General features: G+C 42.5%; 1 protein-coding gene across 2 annotated transcripts in view; it reads left to right on the forward strand.

The window, feature by feature from the left end:
- Positions 1–20,839, forward strand: part of skic8 (SKI8 subunit of superkiller complex) — a 28,835-nt gene extending 7,996 nt beyond the window's left edge. For both annotated transcript variants that reach the window (XM_014124048.3, XM_082957136.1), the window contains 9 exons: positions 834–861; positions 1,011–1,116; positions 1,210–1,382; positions 2,072–2,220; positions 15,895–15,988; positions 16,882–16,975; positions 18,854–18,946; positions 19,316–19,394; positions 20,341–20,839. In XM_014124048.3, the coding sequence (XP_013979523.1) occupies positions 834–861; positions 1,011–1,116; positions 1,210–1,382; positions 2,072–2,220; positions 15,895–15,988; positions 16,882–16,975; positions 18,854–18,946; positions 19,316–19,394; positions 20,341–20,430 (906 nt within the window). In that variant the 3' untranslated portion in view covers positions 20,431–20,839. The remainder of the gene's footprint in view (positions 1–833; positions 862–1,010; positions 1,117–1,209; positions 1,383–2,071; positions 2,221–15,894; positions 15,989–16,881; positions 16,976–18,853; positions 18,947–19,315; positions 19,395–20,340) is intronic.
- Positions 20,840–21,937: the final 1,098 nt, after the last annotated feature.

Genomic DNA, 21,937 nt, shown 5'->3' on the forward strand with positions numbered 1-21,937 from the left:
GTTAACCCACTGTTCCCCGGTAGGCCGTCATTGTAAGTAAAAATTTGTTCTTAACTGACTTGCCTAGTTAAATAAAGGTTACTTTTAAAACATTTTTTTTTTAAAGACACGGTACAAGGCACACCTGTTATTTGAAATGCATTCCAGGTGAGGACCTCATGAAGCTGGTTGAGAGAATGCCAAGAATGTGCAAAGCTGTTAAGGGTGGCTACTTTGAAGAATCTCAAATATACAATGTGTTTTGATTCAACACTTTTTTTTGGTTACTACGTGATTCCATATGTGTTGTTTCATAGTTTTGATGTCTTCACTATTTTACGATGAAGAAAATAGTAAAAATAAAGAAAAACCCTGGAATGAGTAGGTGTGTTCAAACTTTTGACTGGTTCTACATATGTCTGCATGTATATATGTGTTGATGCTCATGTCTCCGCCCTAACAATGAGTTGTTGTCCCAAAAGCGTGAAGGCTATAGAAACACATTGGGCTTATTTTGGCTTCGCCTCTTCCTCCCTGGATAAAATCAAAGACCTTTCCTGCTGCTGGATCAGTAATGGCAGTAATGAGTGATTTTATTGGCGGTGGATTTAGACCTTGTTTTTGAAGAACATACTGGCAGTAAGGACAATAGTCGCTTAGCGAAACTCTGCTTAGCGAAAGCTGGTGAATGGCAAGTTGAATGGCAGCTGCTGGGCTTAAAAGAATTGCCATATTCAATGTCTACTGTAAACCCAGATTCTGTTTCGGGTAGGGGGAAGCCATGTAAGGTGATCACATAATGAGTTGTGAAAGCTACCTGTGCGTGATTCAATAACAATTTATTTTCTTTCCAGTACAGTATTCTGTTCAAGCAAGAACATGGTGAGTTTTGTCTTAACTGATCCTCAATATTAACCCCCCTGTCCCAGACTCATTACATATTGATATGAATATTTTCCTTTAAATGGAATGTCATTTGACACCTTATTTTTTTTTTTTTTTTGGTGTGTCTAATATGTGTTTGCCCACAGCCCACGACGATGCCATCTGGACTGCTGCATGGGGTAGAAGTGAGCGGGATGGATTGGAGACAATAGTCACTGGCTCTCTGGACGACATGGTGAAAGTCTGGAAATGGTAATACACTGCATATTTTGAATCCAATTGAATTGAGCCAGTACGGTCGGTTTACACTAAGTTGACTGTTCTGTTCTCTCTCTTGCCACTTAGGTCCGACGAAAAGCTGGAGCTGCAGTGGACCCTGGAGGGCCACCAGCTGGGTATAGTCTCAGTTGACGTCAGTCCCAACGGAGCCATAGCAGCCTCCAGCTCACTGGATGCCCACATACGCCTCTGGGACCTTGAGTTTGGCAAGCAGATCAAGTCCATGGATGCGGGCCCAGGTAGGACATTGTCTGGTGGCTTTTCAGCCACAATATGTCCGGCGAGGGCATGTGTAGCAGGGGACAATGCGATTTTCATTCAGGAAATTAATGTAAACTCCATGAATTGAAAAAGCCCATTCAGTGATTATTTTTTTTTCATAATTTGGGATTGACCCCAACCCCGATGTTCAGTGTGTGCAACATTGAAGATGAAGTACTATGCTCAAATGTGGTTCATAGGGTCAGGTACAGGGTGGCAGCTTGACAAAACAAGGCTCACATGGCTCAACTGAGTGACCACAACCGACAAACTTGCAGCCAAAGCTATTGACACAAGACATATTCCCCTCTGCAATTGTGTATGATTTGTTTAGTTGTTGACTAATTGTAGTTCAGGCCAGAGCCATAGGAGTTCTAACTCAATAAACCTGGCGTTGCAAACACCATGCTCTACCAACTGAGCCACACGGTACCTTAAAGTATTTTTACTTAAGTGCTGTTCACACTACAGTATCCTCAAGGGTCACCCAGGATTACACCTTTATTCTGTTTCTCTCGTCGTTCCAATAGAACAGCTTGAGGAGAAACAAAGTAGCGCAGAAGTGTCCTGGCTTTTACTTCTGTGGGCTTCAATGTCACCCTTATGTTTTCTCTCTATGGTTTTCTGTATTCAGTAATGTAATGAAGGGTATTTTGTCTCATTCCAGTTGATGCATGGACAGTAGCCTTCTCCCCAGACTCCAAATACATTGCCACAGGAAGCCATCTTGGAAAGGTCAACATCTTTGGGGTTGAAAGCGGCAAGAAGGAGTACTCTTTGGACACCAGAGGGAAATTCATACTGAGTATAGCCTACGTAAGAAACAATCAAGATTGAATGTTGTTAATTGTGGGCCATTTTACTGATTATTACAGTGGAACAAGTGTTCACTCAATACATGTTATAGGTCCCCACACACACACATATTTTTCACACTTTTACAGTGTTTGCTAGTTTCAACAACATAAAACAGGAACATCTATTTTGACAGCACTGGGCCTTTTAAAAATAATAACACCATACCCACATACAATTAGCATAAGGGCTCTCCATTTGCACTCTGGGAGAGCAATTTGTGAAAATGACGATGCGCATCTCTGTAAATGCACTACACCCAACACAGGCTGGTCGTTATGAGTTATGTTGATTCGAGTATAGAACATCTCTGGGAACGCAGATATATTTCTAATACTTGTTTCGGTGTGTCACTTATGGGGATACGCCTTAGGGCGGGTCACAAGCTTGAAGTATCCAATCACACAGCATCTGTTGGACAGGTCGTGTGGCGAATGAGGTGAGCCCCTCGCTTACATAAAGAGAGCCACTCTCTTGCCAACTGGTCATTCTCTCAACTTCTTTGAGGAAGTGACTGTGTTCACTAAAATCTCTCCTCAGAACGACTAGGTTCCTGTCTTCCTACTGAACCGTTCTCGGGCAAACCGTGAGGGTAATGCTGATGTATGTAGGACATTAGCTCCTGTTGATTGTAGTGATGCACCAATATGACATTTTTGGCCAATACTGATATTCAATATTTTCCTTGCAAAAAAAATTATACCGACATATTTAACATTTTTGCGGCCTTTTAAAACTTCTTATGGGTACCTGGGACGGTAACGTCCCACCTGGCCAACATCCAGTGAAATTGCATAGCGCGAAATTCAAAAATACTCAATTCAAATATTTAACATTCTTGAAAATATATGTTATACATCAAAATAAAGCTTAACTTCTTGTTAATCCAGCCGCCGTGTCAGATTTCAAAAAGGCTTTACGACGAAAGCAAACCATGCGATTATCAGAGGACAGAGCCCCGCATACAAAAGCATGAAAATCATATTTCAACCAGGCAGGTGCGACACAAAAGTCAGAAATAGCGATATAAAAAATGCCTTACCTTTGATCTTCGTATGGTTGCACTCACAAGACTCCCAGTTACACAATAAATGTTCATTTTGTTCGATAAAGTCCCTCTTTATATCCAAAAACCTCAGTTTTGTTGGTGCGTTTTGTTCAGTAATCCAATGGCTCAAAGGCAGTCATAACAGACAGATGAAAAATACAAATAGTACCTGTAAAGTTCGTAGAAACATGTCAAACGATGTTTATAATCAATCCTCAGGTTGTTTTTAGCCGAAATAATCGATAACATTTCAACCAGACAATAGCGTCGTCAATATGAAAGGAAACGGGTCTGGCGACTTTCCAGGGTCCACCTCCCTCATTTTTCAGAATACAAGCCTGAAACAATTTCTAAAGACTGTTGACATCTAGTGGAAGCCATAGGAAGTGCAATTTGAGTCCCAATCAATAGATACTGTAATGGCATTCAATAGAAAACTACAAACATTTAAAAAATCCCACTTCCTGGATGGATCTTTCTCAGGTTTTCACCTGCCATTTCAGTCCTGTTATACTCACAGACATTACTTTAACAGTTATGGAAAATTGAGTGTTTTCTATCCAAATCTACCGATTTATATGCATATCCTAGCTTCTGGGCCTGAGTAGCAGGCAGTTAACTTTGGGCACGCTTTTCATCCAAAATTCCGAATGCTGCCCCCCCATCCCCCAAAAAGTTAACGCCGATGTCAAAGCTGACGTGCATACCTATATAACATGACGTAATGACGCCACGTAAAATTTTGCGCTACACTTGCAACACAGCATTCCTAACCCACAATGCCTGCTGTGTGGATCGAGCAGTCAACAAGTCCAGCAGTGATTTGAAAGAGTAAGAACATTTCAGCGAGACAACTCAAAGGCGAAATCTATTAACGCCAAGATAATGGGATTCATTGCCCTTGAAAATCAACCGTTCTCTGTCGTGGGTGATGTTGGCAATCGCCGACTGGTCGAGCACCGGTACACACTACCAAGTGCGCTATTTTTCAGATGTTGCCCTACCAGAGTTACACAGTAATAGCGTCACTGCTATTAGCTTCACGACTGACATTTGGACCAGCGATATCAGCCCCATGAGCATGCTGAGTCTGACAGCACAGTGGGTCGTCGAGGATTGCATGCTCATGATTGTGCTGGTTGTCATACCGCTGCTGCCATTTCAGAACATGTTTTAAACATGAACACACTAGCTAGCTCCATTCGAACAACTGACTCGAGAAATAAGCTCATCAACTGCACCTGCAGCAGACGTGATACCCTCGCTCATGGCATTGAAACGCCTGCTCAACAAAACTGCCGACACAGGCTGTGAACAAGCGATTCGGTTGCATTCTCTCTTTACTATGTTGCCACCATGCTCGATGCTATGTACAAGGACCGCTACTTTCGATGCAGACGAGAAACATGGTTTATGTGAAATGTTAAATACACAGCTGGACAAGATGGAAACAGACACGCTGACAGTGGGCACCGAGGAAGAGAGGCCATGGACAGAGCTGAAACTTCACTGCTTGACATGTATGATGAAATCCTGGTTGAGAACAAAACGATTGAACAAATAAACAACGAAACAGCAAGTAAGTGAAATAAATGGCTTTTGATTATGTTTTACTGGAAATGGCAACATAAGTAAATGCCAACAAAATAACTTTTTGGTCAGTATGGTGTGTGTGTGTGTGTGTGTGTGTGTGTGTGTGTGTGTGTGTGCTATTTAACTGTACGAGAATGCTTAACCTCACTAGGGTAGGGGGCACTATTTTCACCTGCGGATGAAAAGGGTGCCCAAAGTATGTAATGTTTTGTCTGCTGAGCGCTGTCCTCAGATAATCGCATGGTTTGCATTCGCCGTAAAGCCTTTTTGAAATCTGACACAGCGGCTGGATTAACAACAAGTTCAGCTTTATTTTGATGTATTGCACTTATGATTTCATGAAAGTTAAATATTTATAGTAATTTACTTTGAATTTGGCGCTCTGCAATTTCACCGGAAGCGTAGAGACTTTATTAGAAGGGTTAGCGCCTTGCGGCGAGAGCTAACTCACCGCAAGGCTAGCTACACCAAACTAGCTTTTCTACCTGCAACAGTAGAATTGCTATCTCTCCTCTGTCGTTTAGCACAACACACTCACAGGCCGTGTTGACTAGACTGGCCGCCCTAGCTTCACAGCCCGATGCTCGAGAGACACATAGTTCATGGAGAGACAAAGAAAGCATGCACTTCCTCAAGTAAACAGTGTGATAACTAGCTAGGCTATTAGCCACGAGGCAAACACTAGCACAGACTTTGCTTGAGGAATCATATTCCTCGGAGCCATGGAGCCTGCTACCCTTGCACAGGGAGAACCTAGCCGGCCTCCTGCCCCCATTCAAGAACTTTCACACCCGTACCAATGTTGGGCGACAATAGCAGGCAATGATACACACTCCCGTGTGCCACCTGCTTTGATTTTGAGCACACTGCGGCATCACCCGCTAACCCCGAGTTCTGCGGGCACAGCCTGCTAACTACCTTCACTGGCGAGTGCACAGAGCAAACCCCAAACAAAACGCGTTGCCCTCAGTCTCCGGGCAATGAGGCTAACCCACATAGCTTCCTCTCAAGAGGGTAGGGTATGTAATATGGAGCCCTCGAATCACTATCAAAACAGAACCTCTATATCGACGAGAAAGTAATACTCCAAATTGATGAGGAGGAAGAGGAAACTGAAATCCACTGCTAGAGGCCCTCTTCCGACCTCAGTGCCGCATCGGCACCCAACGTGAACTTTGGGCTGATCGATGTCTGTAAATGGGCAGCGACCAGGTTCTGTATTGACTGGCCCGCACCCGTGGGGGGTGGCAGCGTTGAAGGAAACTCTCCTCACAAACCATCGTGGGGACTCCTCTCAGCGGTTCCAGCATGTGTGGCTGAAGCCAAACATAACTTGGACAAGCCCCTCTCCAGCAAGATCCAAACCAGACTCTTTGTTGCCATGGACATTCAGGGCATGGAGGAGATGGGCCACGGGCGTCACCGGCTAGCCACCTCAACCCCAGTGCCTCCTCTATGACCGGCACTTCTCTCTCTGGGAAGACTGAGTGCTTCACCACCTTCGTATTCTAAAAGGTCTATGTGGCTGCAGCACATTCAAGATGGGCATTGAACACAACGTTCTTACTGCTGGCCATCTGCAGTGCCATTGTGGACACAGGTGAAGGTCAGCAACCCAACGCTGAAAGTATTTCTGCCAAGACCAATGTGACGATCTGTATCGCTGTGGTTCTCAACCTCCTGAGCACGCAGAGGCGCAATCCAAGTCTGTGGGTGAACCTTATAATGGTGGGAGGGGTAGCCCTGTGGCTCAACTTGTCCAGCCTCTTGGACAAGGAAAAGTCCGTTTTCCTTGATGCTCCTATCGTGCCGAAGGAACTGTTTGGGCCTTCTGTCTCCACCATGCGACACAAGTGCAAACTTCGCAAGAAGGCAGGGGAATCCTTCAACTTAGTCTTGCCCCATAGACCTGGGTACTGTGGCAACCTGGTCTCCCCCCACGAGCCAAGGCTTCGCTGGCAACTCACAGGCACCAGGGTTTGCTGTAACGCGAAACCCCCAGCGACGCAGCAGGCTTGCGAACCCACAGTTGCCGACAGTGGGGGAAGCAGCCCTTTGCTGTGACCGCACCGGGGTCATGTGCACCTCATTCCCCAGGGGGGGAAGTAGGGGCGTCCAACCAAGGGGTACATCCCCGGCAGTAGAGGGGCAGTCAACAGTTCTCAGTGTTCTGGTCTGCCTCCTCTTGGGTGGAGTTCAGACCCCCGCCCCCCATGAAAATGCTCAGAACGTGTCTCCGAGTGCTAGGGTTGATGGCATCCACCATCTCCATATTACTATGGGGACTACTGAGAAATACTTTCAGCGTATTTTTTTTTAGGAAAGCCGATAAATAAAACTTGGCACAGGCCAATTTCCCGGGAGAAGAAAAAATCAGTTTGCGAAATGTATTTTAGCCTATTCATTTCATTGATGTAAATACATTTGACCGGTCATGCTTGTCGATCTATAGGTAAACTTGCGTGATTTAGTGGAATTAAATTGAAGCGTGTATCTTATTTATCACATGCATACTGATACAAAGCCTTTGAGCAAAAATCTGTCAGGCCGCACGAGAGCTGCTGCCACGGCATCTCAAACAGCAAATGAATAAGCAACAAAAGGCGTTTCATCAGCGCGTCACACCACTTTGCAATGAGCTGCCAAGGCAGCAGCTACTTTTCCTGGGGTCCAAACAAATATTAAGGCACTTTCATTACATATACAGTGCATTCAGAATGTATTCAGACCCCTTGACTTTTTCCACATTATGTTCCTCAATCTACACACAATACCCCATAATGATAAAGTGAAAACATTTTTTTCTTCTCCAATTTATTGAAAAAATAAAAAACATACCTTATTTACATAAGTATTCAAACCTTTTGATATGAGACTCAAAATTGAGCTCAAGTGCATCCTGTTATCATTGATCATCCTTTATGTTTCTGCAACTTGATTGGAGTCCACCTGTGGTAAATTCCATTGATTGGACATGATTTGGAATGGCACACACCTGTTTATGTAAGGTTTCACAGTTGACAGTGCATGTCAGAGGAAAAAAAACAAGCCATGAGGTCGAAGGAATTGTCCGTAGAACGCCGAGACAGGAATGAGTTGAACATATCTGTGGAAGGGTACCAAAACATTTCTGCAGCATTGAAGGTCCCGACGAACATAGTGGCCTGCATTATTAAATGGAAGAAGTTTGGAATCACCAAGAATTCCTAAAGCTGGCCGCCCGGCCATACTGAGCAATAGGGGGAGAAAGGCCTTGGTCGGGGAGGTGACCAAGAACCCGGTGGTCACTCTGACAGAGCTCCAGAGTTCCTCTGTAGAGATGGGAGAACCTTCCAGAAGGACAACCATCTCTGCAGCAATCCACCAATCAGGCCTTTGTGGTAGAGTGGCCAGATGGAAGCCACTCCTCAGTAAAAGGCACATGAAAGCCCGTTTGGAGTCTTTTTGACCATGAAAAACAAGATTCTCTCTGGTCTGATGAAACCAAGATTGAACTCTTTGGCCTGAATGTAAAAGCTTCACATCTGGATGAAACCTGCCACCATCCCTACGGTAAAGCATGGTGGTGGCAGCATCATGCTGTGGGGATGTTTTTCAGCAGTAGGGACTGGGAGACTAGTCAGGATCGTGGGAAAGCTGAACGGCGCAAAGTACAGAGAGATCTTTGATGAAAACCTGCTCCAGGGCACTCGGGACCTCCGATTGGGGCGAAGGTTAACCTTCCAACAGGACAACGGCCCTAAGCACACAGCCAGGACAATGCAGGAGTGGTTCCGGGACAAGTCTGATTGTCTTTGAGTGGCACAGCCAGAGCCCGGACTAGATCCCAATCGAATGTCTCTAGAGAGACGTGAAAATAGCTGTGCAGCTACCTTCCCCATCCAACCTGACATAGCTTGAGAGGATCTACAGAGAAGAATGGGAGAAACTCCCCAAATACAGGTGTGACAAGCTTGTAGCGTCACACCAAAGAGGACTCAAGGCTGTAATTGCTGCCAATGGTGCTTTAACAAAGTACTGAGTATAGTCTGAATGCTAACATTTCCGAAAACTAGCTTTTGCTTTGACATTATGGGGTATTGTGTGTAGACTGATGAAAAAAACAATTTAACCTGTTAGGGCTAGGGGGCAGTATTTACACGGCCGGATAAAAAACGTACCCGATTTAATCTGGTTATTAATACTGCCCAGAAACTAGAATATGCATATAATTATTGGCTTTGGATAGAAAACACCCAAAAGTTTCTAAAACTGTTTGAATGGTGTCTGTGAGTATAACAGAACTCATATGGCAGGCAAAAACCTGAGAAGATTCCTTACAGGAAGTGGCCTGTCTGACAAGTTCTTGTTCTTCTTGACTCTCTTTATTGAAAACTGAGGATCTTTGCTGTCACGTGACACTTCCTACGGCTCCCATAGGCTCTCAGAACCCGGGAAAAAGCTGAATGATGTAATTCCAGCCCCTGGCTGAAAAACATTAGCGCCTTTGGTAAGTGGTCTTTCAGAGGACAATGAGACTGAGGCGCGTGCACGTGGCGACCATGTTTTTATTTTCTCTCTCTTTGTACTAAAACACAGATTCCCGGTCGGAATATTATCGCTTTTTTACGAGAAAAATTGCATAAAAATTGATTTTAAACAGCGGTTGACATGCTTCGAAGTACAGTAATGGAATATTTAGATTTTTTTTTGTCACGAAACGCGTCGGGCGCGTCACCCTTCTTTACCCTTTCGGATAGTGTCTTGAACGTACGAACAAAACGCTGCTATTTGGATACAACTATGGATTATTTTGAACCAAACCAACATTTGTTATTGAAGTAGAAGTCCTGGGAGTGCATTCTGACGAAGAACAGCAAAGGTAATAACATTTTTCTTATAGTAAATCTGACTTTGGTGAGGGCTAAACTTGGTGGGTGTCTAAATAGCTAGCCCTGTGATGCCGGGCTATCTACATAGAATATTGCAAAATGTGCTTTCACCGAAAAGCTATTTTAAAATCAGACATAGCGAGTGCATAGAGGAGTTCTGTATCTATAATTCTTTAAATAATTTATGTTTTTTGTAAACGTTTATCGTGAGTAATTTAGTAAATTCACCGGAAGTTTGCGGGGGGTATGCTAGTTCTGAACGTCACATGCTAATGTAAAAAGCTGTTTTTTGATATAAATATGAACTTGATTGAACAAAACATGCATGTATTGTATAACATAATGTCCTAGGTGTGTCATCTGATGAAGATCATCAAAGGTTAGTGCTGCATTTAGCTGTGGTTTGGGTTTATGTGACATTATATGCTTGCTTGAAAAATGGGTGTCTGATTATTTCTGGCTTGGTACTCTGCTGACATAATCTAATGTTTTGCTTTCGTTCTAAAGCCTTTTTGAAATCGGACAGTGTGGTTAGATTAACGAGAGTCTTGTCTTTAAAATGGTGTAAAATAGTCATATGTTTGAGAAATTGAAGTAATAGCATTTCTAAGGTATTTGAATAACACGCCACGGGATTCCACTGGCTGTTACGTAGGTGGGACGAAATCGTCCCACTGGCCCTAGAGAAGTTAATCAATTTTAGGCTGTAAAGTAACAAAATGTGGAAAAAGTTAAGGGGTCTGAATACTTTCTGAATGCACTGTAAAACAAAAGATAAAACGATACATCATACAACGTTATTACACCAGTACATAACTACAATACCGTATTCATAATACCACCGTACAATGTGTGTGTGCTAGCACTTGTGTGCGTCTGTACCTTTTGTCTCTTCAGGCCCCACTGTTCCATAAGGTATACTTTAAAATTTTTTTTTAATCTAATTCTACTGCTTGCATCAGTTACCTGATGTGGAATAGAGTTCCGTTTAGTCATGGCTCTATGTAGTATTGTGTGCCTCCCATAGTCTGTTCTGGACTTAGGGATTGTGAAGAGACCTCTGGTGCCATGTCTTGTGGTGTATGCATGGGTGTCGGAGCTGTGTGCTCGTAGTTTAAACAGACAGCCCGGTGCATTTAGCTTGTCAACACTTCTTACAAAAACAAGTAGTGATGAAGTCGATCTCTCCTTCACATTGACATGCATATTATTGTTTGCTCTCTGTGTACATCCAAGGGCCAGCCGTGCTGCCCTGTTCTGAGCCAATTGTAATTTTCCTAAGTCCCTCTGTGGCACCTGACCACACGACTGAACAGTTGTCCAGGTGCGACAACTAGGGCCTGTAGGACCTGCCTTGTTGATAGTATTGTTAAGAAGGCAGAGCAGCACATTATGGACAGGCTTCCCACCATCTTAGCTACTGTTTTATCAATATGTTTTGACCATGACAGTTTACAATCCAGGGTAACTCCAAGCAGTTTAGTCACCTCAACTTGCTCAATTTCCACAATATTCATTACAATATGTAGTTGAGGTTTAGGGTTTCGGTGAATGATTTGTCCCAAATACAATGCTTTTAGTTTTTGAAATATTTAGGATTAATTTATTCCTCCCACCATCCTGAAACTAACTGCAGCTCTTTTATGTGTTGCAGTCATTTCAGTAGCTGACGTGTATAGTGTCGAGTCATCCACATACATAGACACACTGGCATTACTCAAAGCTGGTGGCATGTCGTTAGTAAATATTTTAAAAAGTAAGGGGCCAAGACTGCTTCCCTGGGGAATTCCTGGTTCGTCCTAGATTATGTTGGAGTGGCTTCCATTAAAGAACACCCTCTGTGTTCTGTTAGAGGTAACTCTTTATCCACAATATAGTAGGGGGTGTAAAGCCATAAAGTTTTTCCAGCAGCAGACTATGATCAATAATGTTAAAAGCTGCACTGAAGTCTACCAAAACAGCCCCCACAATCTTTGTATCATCAATTTCTGTCAGCCAATCATCAGTCATTTGTGTAAGTGCTTGTTGATTGTCCTTCCTTATAAGTGTGCTGAAAGTCTTGTTAATTTGTTTACTGTAAAATAGCATTGTGTCTGGTCAAACTACATCTTTTTCCAAAGGGTTTGTAACAGGCTGATTTGGTCAGCTATTTGAGCCAGTAAAAAGTACAATTCTTGTCTTTCATAATTTGGTCAGATATAATTGGATGATTAGTGTCAGCGTTTGTTGCTGGTATGTCATGCCTAAGTTTGCTAATCTTGCCAATTAAAAAAACGTTCCAATCGGTTGTGCAGCCAGACTTATTTGCCATCCCTCTCAACCATACAATTGTTCAATTCCTCATCAATCCAAGGGGACTTAACAGATTTCACAATCATTTTCTTAATGGTTGCATGCTTATTAGTAACTGGAATAAGCAATTTCATACATGTGTCAAGTGCAGTGTCTGGTTGCTCCTTATTACACACCAAAGATCACCAAATATTCTTTACATCAACATAAGAACCACTACTTTTGGAACTTTGGTTTTCCTAGATATGGCTACTATATTGTGATCTCCACATCCTATGGATTTGGATACTGCTTTAAAGCAAATTACTGCAGCATTAGTAAAGCTGTGATCAATACATGTTAATTTAATTCCTGTGCTGTTTGTAACTACCCTGGTAGGTTGACTGAACCTGAACCAGGTTGCAGGCACTAGATAGTTTGAAGCTTTTTCTTGAGTGGGCAGCTTGATGAAAGGCAGTCAATATTGAAATCACCCAGAAAATATACCTTTATCACATACATTATCAAGAATTTCCCACATATTATCCAGATACTGACTGTTAGCACTTGGTCTATAGCAGCTTCCCACAATAATTGGCTTTAGGTGAGGCAGATGAACCTGTAGCCATATTACTTCAACAGTATTTAACATGAGATCCTCTCTAAGCTTTAAAGGAATGTGGTTCTGAATATAGACCGCAACGCCGCCCCCATTGGCGTTTGTCTTTTCAGTAGATGTTATAACCATGTATTGCTACCACAGTATCATCAAAGATATCATTATCTAAGTGATATTATTCAGCGTTCTCATCTGTTGCATCACTCATTGCTTTTTAACATTTTATTTTCATGTAGCCTAGGCCTACTGGTTGTATGAATTTGGCATCTATCTTCCTACAACTGTCCCAGAGTCTGTTTTGGAATAGGTAATTTTTTTCTCAAAGCTAACCAATAGAATAGGTAAACCTTTCTACTATATGGGATAGTATATTGACATAGGCTAGTGATTTTGCTGTAGGTTACTCATCTTGTTGGCTGGGGAAAAGTAAATGTGGGCATTGGAATTCAGTAAGAAGGACCACACATCGTTACATCCTCGACTTGCATGTTCTGAAAAGATGAATTACCATAATCTAAATGTTATTTCTGTCATGAGCACCATAGGTTGACGCCCTAATCGGGTTACGCGGCTAATGCATATGGGTCCGGCAAATTTCTCAAATGTTCAGTAAATTAAAATGCTGCTTGGCAAATGTCCAGCGCCACATTTTCTTAACCGAAACCCTTCCCTAGGTATAGTGTCAACGAGGAAGGTGGTGACGACAGATGCGTCACTCACTGAGTGAGTCATGAGGGAAGAGCAATAAATGGATTGTGGTCCCCACAGCTCCGCCATGCTCATATAAATTACATCGAACTGCTGACAGTGTTTCTCGCATTGATACACTTTCTGCCTTTCCTTCAAAATTCTCACATCCTTGTCAGGGCAGACAATATGACTGTGGTGGCACACATCAACCGCCAGGGTGGCATGCTCTCTCCGTCTACACTGTCCAACTGTCAAGATTATTCTATGGAGCAGGGCGCACCTGCTTTCACTACTCGCATCCCAGGTGTATTGAATGTGGGAGCGGACTTGTTATCCAGAGGGAATCTCCTATACAGGGATTGGAGACAGAACTAGATCTGAGAGACACACGGTCTAGCCACTGTAGATCTCTGCATTGCACAAAGAAACGTGCCTCAGTTGGTAGAGCATGGCACTTGCAACGCCATGGTTGTGAGTTTGATTCCCACGGGGGACCAGTATGAAAAATGTATGCACTCTCCAGTAAGTCGCTCTGGAAAAGAACATCTTCTAAATGACTTAAAATCTGAATGTAGACTCTCATTGCCCATTCTTTGCGTTCACAGGATACGCACCACTGTGACTGGAAACGCTGGCACACCCTTTGCCAAGGGTGATGTTCTGCATGTTTCCTTCTCTGCTTGATTCTCCCCACTCTGAACAGAGTGAGGGATGAAAGACAGATCCCTCATCTTGGTAGCCCCTCGATTGCCAGTCAGGCAATTGGTAGCCCCTCTGGGCCTGTCCGTGAGAGGTTATATCTGAATGTGACCGGCTTGTCTCTGAGTCATTTTGCCTATCCAGAGTGCCAGGGTGTTCTCCGTTTTGCTCGTCCCCCCCCCCCCCCCCCGCCACAAAGGCATCTTGGGACTTGTCTGTAGCTACTGTCTGTAGCGTCTGAACAGTTTGCTACACACTAATATGGCCCCTCTGTGGAAAGGTGTCTGTCTGTCATGGAAAGAGCAGGTGTTCCTAATGTTTGGGTTACTTGAGTAACCCCGGTTCTATGAGAATACGAGTGAGCTGTCACTGCATTTCTCTGCTTGCAAGAGCGCAAGGAAGAGGCATGTTCGAGAATTACCAGTTGGCGGGCGAGTGGCTCCCTTTATGGAGGAGAGGGACTCCCTTCATTTGCCACTTTACCTGTGTCTCTGACACTGTAATTGGATACTTCAAGCTTGTGACCCACCTTGCTTATCCCATAAAACCAGGGTTATACAAGTAACCTAACATTTTAAAGAACTGAGTGGCTGCTGATCTGACTTCTCCCTGACCTTTTCTTCAGAGCCCTGAAGGTCCTGAAGCTTATGCGCATGTGCGGATCACGTTCTGCTCATGTTTATGCTCTACTTTAAGTAGTAGGGAACAGGCTACTCTGGCAAATGGTGCTTGTTTAATAAAGTTAGATCAAAGCTGAATCAATGTCTGCAAGATCATAATTTTCTACATAACAGAACTTAATATAAAAGCATAGTATAATACTGTAAGACAAATCCCTAATTTTTCTCATGTGGCCAAAACTCAACAGTGCGCACCTCTAGGCAAAATATCAAATCTGTCATATGCGCCAACTACAACAGTTGTAGACCTTACAAGCCCTTAACCAACAATGCAGTTTTAAGAAAAATATTAGTTAAAAGATTTACTAAATAAAGTAAAATATAAAAACAGCAACAATAACGAGGCTATATATACGGGGGTACCAGTACTGAGTCAATGTGCGGGGGTAGAGGTTAGTCGAGATAATATGTATATGTAGGTAGAGGTAAAGTGACTAGCAGCATAAAAAAGTGGGGTGGGGGGGGGTCAATGCAAATAGTTCATGTAGCCATTTGATTCGCTGTTTCGTAGTCTTATGGCTTGGGGGTAGAAACTGTTAAGGAGCCTTTTGGACCTAGACTTGGTGCTCCGATACCGCTTGCCGTGCGGTAGCAGAGAGAACAGTCTGACTAGGGTGGCTGGAGTCTGACAATTTTTAGGGCCTCTGACACTGTCTGGTATAGAGGTGCTGGATGGCAGGAAGCTTGGCTCCAGTGATGTGCTGGGCCGTACGCACTACCATCTGTAGCACCTTGCGGTCGGATGCCGAGGAGTTGCCATACCAGGCCGTGTGTTTGGCTCATGATAGTTTGTTGGTCATGTGGACATCAAGGAACTTGACTCTCTCTACCTGCTCTACTACAGCCCCGTTAGCTACAGCAAATGTGTGTAAAGTAGAGGTAAAGAAACATGCGTAGAACATCTTACGCACATGCGCAGAAGCTTCGGGACCTTTAGTGCTCGGGAGGAAAGGTTGAGTTAAGTCGGAGCCACAGCCTTTAAAGAATTGTCAGTGCTGCAACTATCAAATGTTCCTGATAATGAATTCACTTCTTCAGCTGGCAGTGGTTCATAGTTTTTATCTCACATTTTCCCCATGATTACATCAATAACATCTAGTTAAACGTTCAAATACTACTGCTGAAATACTTGAATTAAAAATTTTTCCCCTATCTTTTTTCCAGAGTCCAGACGGAAAGTACTTGGCCAGTGGAGCTATAGATGGAATCATTAACATCTTTGACATTGCCACTGGGAAACTACTCCATACGCTGGAAGGTACATTCTCTGGCCTCTGTCCCTCAACCACTTTCTCCCACAACATCTCAGTAGCTAGGTTTCCATCCAATTGGCGACAGATTTACATGTGAATATTCTAAAATCCGCATTAAAAACAATGTGCAGTTTCCCATCAGAGATGTTTCCATCAAATTGACTTTTTGTGGATAAATTCCATGTAACAAATAAAACAATACAAGTAAATGGGTTTCTAACGCATTTTCAACTCTACTGATCGTTTTGTCGCAGAAAGAAAGTGTTATATAGCAAATGTGGTCTTTACAAGTGTGCTTAAGCCAACAGCTCGCAGGCGGTGCGGGTAGGCTACATACACGTATCTATTATGTACAAAAGAGCAAGATTATTTTTTTGGTCAAACGGCAGCCAAGCACCAATCGTCATGTCACCAGAATAAGACCCTTGTTATTTATTGGAAAGCAGCATCAAGCACATCACTGTGCACTTTCAACACCCAGTGAAGTTCATTATAACTTATTTAATCTGTAGCCTATTAAACTTCATGCTTTCCTGAGTCGTAGTGGGATAATATATCATTGCGTGATTACAAGTTTACGTCTATGGTTGTTATATCAATATTTGCACATAAAGGCGTTTTTGTCATTTCTCGCCTAATTAATTTTACCGCCACAAAAAGATCCCACCGTTGCGTATTTTGTTTTGTCAACATTTGTTAAGTACTTTACTCTCATAAAAAGGTTGGATGGAAACCTGGTTAGTAAAACATTTCACTGGCTGCTATGTGACTCAATGGACAATGTCATGCGTCTTCATATTGAAGGGGTATAGCTCTCACGAATTGTCAGCACTGAAGACAAGCTGTGTGTTTTAATCAAGCATGCTGTGTCCCCCCTCTCTCCACTCCCTCTCTGTAGGTCACGCCATGCCCATCAGATCTCTGACGTTCTCTCCAGACTCACAGCTCTTAGTCACAGCCTCAGATGATGGCTACATCAAGATTTATGACGTGTAAGTTCACTGGGGAGTTAATGGCCATCTGACTCGCCTGCTCTCATTTTAGGGTATTGTGGTGTAGAATAAGAATCCTACAGACTGTTCCAAACAAATAAAAAATGCATGGCTGTATTGCTTTGTGCTCAAGGCAATGTATCCATGAATTGAATATTTGGGATATATTTGAAACAACTTTTTAAGTCTTGGTGGTTCTCTTTGAGAACCAAGTGAAATGTCAAATTACATTGTCGCACAGGTCCACGCTGACTTCCAGTGATGGCTCACCCTAAAATCACCCCAAAGTCTGATGCCAAGCAGTCCCTATACTCATATTTTGGGTGTTGCTGTTGCTATCACACTCCTTTTTTGGAAGACGTTTAATTATTTGAAAAAAAGTATTAACTGACACATATGGTTGCAAAGCTACTGGTAATGTGGCAATCTTTGGTAACTTTTTGTTAATTTATACTTTATATATAAAAAAGTATCAATTTTTTTTTTATATCGTCCATAAGTTTCTAGTGGCTAGACCATATGGTTCAAGATAAAATAGCCTAATCAACAATGGCATTATTTTCAATTAACTCTTCCAACTATTGACTTTTTCCACAACTACCACCAGTTTGGAGCAAAAACACTGACAACAAAAACATAGTTAAATAAATGTGTAAATATGCGGAAACCCTCATTAAACACCAAGTTGATGATAATTTATAACTTTGTTAATCTATTTTAAAATATTTTAGATGTGATAAGGCCACAAAGAGATAATTAGACACCTGTGGAAATCTGAAGGGCCCAACAAGGCCACAAGATGTCACCTGAAAGCGAAAATGGGTTTTTAGACATGTTTGCAAATTTATTTCAAATAAAGAAACATAACTTATTTACATAAGTATTCAGTTTCCATTGATTATCCTTGAGATGTTTCTACAACTTGATTGGAGTCCACCTGTGGTAAATTCAATTGATGGAAAGGCACCCACCGGTCTATATAAGGTCCCACATTTGATAGTGCATGTCAGAGCAAAAGAGACAGGATTGTGTCGAAGCACAGATCTGAGGAAGGGTACCAAAACATTTCTGCAGCATTGACGGTCCCCAAGAACACAGTGGTGTCCATCATTCTTAAATGGAAGAAGTTTGTAACCACCAAGACACTTCCTAGAGCTGGTCCCATCATGCAGTACAAAAAAATACTTGTCTGTCCATTTCTCTTGGAACTTTGTTTTCTTCTTGAATCGACCATATCCTTCTCTTAGCCACCGGAGCCATGTGAGCTAGCTACATTTCCCCGCCGCCATCTTTCTGATTTTCCAGGTTCTCCCCGGTGGTTGTTTGTTCATAGCTGTCATGTTGTTGTTCTCCAGCTCATCCCCCTCGTTTTTATTGTCAATAGATTTACGTTACTTTTTTTTTTTTTTTTTTTTACAATAAATCGATCCATGTCAACCAGACTGCAAAATTAGCTAGTAGCAAACTGATGTGTGTCGGTCGCTGTAGTTGAGCAGTTGCGTTCTATTTCAGCCTTTCTGTTCAACAGCTGCGCTATACTGCCATCTATCTGCTGTCCAGAGAACTATATATATTCAATGAAGTGATTCAGGCCTGCATTAAACACATTGAATTGAAATTGTATCATTTATGTAATATGAATGGAAAATAGGAAAATGACCGTGAGCCGTAAATTAAGGGCTCATGCGGCATGCGGGCCGCGCAATGAGTACCACTGATTTAGAGTAAATTCTTCCCAGAAGGGTGGGGGCTGTTATAGCAGCAAAGGGGGACCAACTCCATATTAATGCCCATGATTTGGAATGAGATGTTCCACGAGCAGGTGTCTAAATACTTTGTCATGTATTTTATTAACACTTGGAAAATGTTGTTTTACAGGCAGCATGCCAAGTTGGCAGGCACCCTGAGTGGCCACGCATCCTGGGTCCTCAACGTAGCTTTCTCCCCTGACGACACGCATTTTGTGTCCAGGTAAAGTGTGTGTGCTTCTCTTAATTCAGTAACTGTTTTGGTTTTTAATAGCGAGTTCCCAGATCATATTTGATGTGATTTAATAATGGCAGGTGTCAAAGTCTAATTCAAAGACCATAAAACAATTGTCACTCGCATTTCTTTCACCAATCCAGTTATGTAAAATCAGTGATAACGTCAATGATGGGAGAAGGAAGAGATCCTAATTCCAAAGTGTTCCAACAAGATTTTTTTTCTTTTTTTTTTTTTCTCTTCGCACACATTCAGATTTTAAGGGCTAGAGTCTAGACTACCACTGACAGTTGTGATGCCAAGAAGTGTTATGAATTTTTGGAATGACAAAATTACTTTTGTCTTTGCTCCTCTCAGTTCCTCAGACAAGAGTGTAAAGGTTTGGGACGCCAGCTCCAGGGCGTGTGTCAATACATTCTTTGACCATCAGGACCAGGTGAGAACATTCAGTCAACTCTCAACGGCTAATGGAACATTTTGTTGATCCTGAGGACCGTACATTTTATTTAGAAAGCACTTCTCGTTTTACAATCCATATAGTGCATGCATCGAATGTATTCTGGATTGGGTGAACAGGACTCATAGCTTTAATCCGCCATATTATTTTCACCTACAGTCTGATCACAAAAGAAAGAAAATAAGGGAAGGGATTAATAATATTATTGGGTCTAACAGCCATATACAATACAGTAGACTCATCTCTTGCCCCCCTTCGGTGTTATAGTGGCTGGCCACTCAAAAGAATATGGGAATTGATGTGGCTGTTGTCCTACTATGCCCCCTGCTGTCTTTCTGTTATGTCTCAGCGTTGGCAGACTGAATAGTCCGAGCTGTCGTTAGATCTCCACTGCAGACGCCTGTAGGGAGGCTTAATCTTCTCTTTTAGAAAGCTTCAAATTTACAGACATTGCTCTGAGGAGAGGAGAGATCAGAGGCAGTTGAGTGTCTGGTCTGCTTTCCATTTTTAGCCTCTGTCTGAATGAAAGCTGCTGGGAAGTCAAGAGAATGATATGGACAAATGCAGCTGATAGAATCATCTCTCTTTTGTAGCAGTATCTCTTGTTCCGACTGGTCACAATAGACAGAGGAGCTCTTCTTGCTTTTCAGAGGTCGAATGTGTTATTGATGAAAGAACATCCCTTGGTTGTCCCACAATAATTTCAAAGCGTGCTTTTTTTTTTTTTTACAGAATAGCAAGATCTGAAATCTTGTCTAAATACATTTGATGGTGCAGTCGTACACCTGCATTCTGAACTGGTTTTGAAATGCCTACAGAGTATTTTAAGTGACATGGTGTGTTTTTACAACTCTGCCACTGTTTTTACACTTAACTGCTGCCTTGCATGTTGTTCAAGTCTTGTCTGCTTTTTCCCCCCCCCTAGGTGTGGAGTGTGAAATACAACGGCACAGGTTCTAAGATCGTATCTGTTGGAGATGACCGGGCCATCCATATCTATGATTGTCCCATGTGATGCACTAGCTCTCATTCCTACCACCTCTCCCAGCTGCAGACCAGGCAGCCTGAATACTGGCGCTCTAGTAAGAGTACCACAGCTTATCTTGCCTGGCTCATCCTACTTATGGTGCAGCTCAATATTCTGACGTGCTCTCCTTCCTCTCATCTGCACTGATTTGAAAATTCACATTCACAAGCCCTGCTCCTTCTCGTGGAGATGGAAGGTGGAGAGGAAGTCCATTTAGACTATTGAGTTTCACCTATGGCCTAGCTCAGTCAGAACAGCCCATGGTTGCTCCACTGAGCCAGAGCTTAACTGCAATCAAACAATGATTGGGAGGTTCAATGTCATTGATTATTTTGCACTTCACTGTACCTTGCCCTCCTTTTGTTGTACTCAAAATAAAGGATTTTTTGTATTTTCATTTTCCCAACTAATTTGAGTTAATATTCCTTCCTACCGGTGCATGATTTATTCAATTAACTTTTCAACATTTGCAGTAAATTTTCAGAATGGTAACCTAGTCATTTGTGGAGATCTAAATTAATGTCACCGCAAATTAAAATACAGCAGATGTTTCCCAGCCTTATGTTTAGAACAACAATTACTGTACACAGGATTTCTGTGAAAGGTGAGGAAGCACACATTTCAATCAGCATGAACTTCCATCTCAGGCTGGCACCAAGGCTACAGTTAGTTTCCCATTACATACAACATGCTCAAGAAGGTCTTGCAAACCAGTGCTCCATCCTGTGACCAAAAATCAGTACTGCATATATAATTAATTCCTATTCCAGTGTTTTAAGAAAACTGCAACGTAATGGACACATTTGCACTTTGCCATGCCCATCGTAGAGAGGGAAAATGAGTTCACATTAAGGGGAGTTTTGCCCAACTGCCCATGTTAAGGTGGCACAGAAAAGTTTCCCCTGAGATTCTTTTCATTTACCTGGGGAGGGTCCGTGGGCATGCAGACCCATGAGATTATGTTTTTGTAGAATGACTTAGAAGGATGATTAAATGTATCCCCAACTGATGCAGCAGAGTGGGCTTTAAATTATTGGGCTGAAGCATGGTGTTTGCCATCCGCATTTACCTCATTGAAAACCCCCAGAGTATGGAATGCTAATATACGTTGGCACTACAAGGTTTTTACTAGAAGAAAAAAATTGGTGTTCGGTGGCAAGGTCGCAGGCTGAAAGTTTAGGGTGCAGACAAAATGTAAGTTCATTTCCTGCAATTCTACACATCGTCATAGCTTATGCAGTGTTATGTTACCTGATTTTGTTCTGTTTGAGTCAATGGGGGCTCCATACCATGACGTGTGTAATCTGATTCTCCCTTACGCTCTTTATTTTGGTGATTAGTTCTCAAGGATCTTATTTTAAAATATGTCCATTATCTGTTCTACATACTGATTTTAGTCTTAATTTTACACAAACGTTACCATCCCAAATGTTTATTTTAAGAATGTAAAATTTTTAGGAGTGGCGGCGACAATAAATCTAGTGGTTAACGGCAA

Source organism: Salmo salar, chromosome 10 (genome assembly GCF_965601325.2).
Source record: "Salmo salar chromosome 10, fSalSal1, whole genome shotgun sequence".
In the NCBI taxonomy this organism is placed as follows: Eukaryota; Metazoa; Chordata; class Actinopteri; order Salmoniformes; family Salmonidae; genus Salmo; species Salmo salar.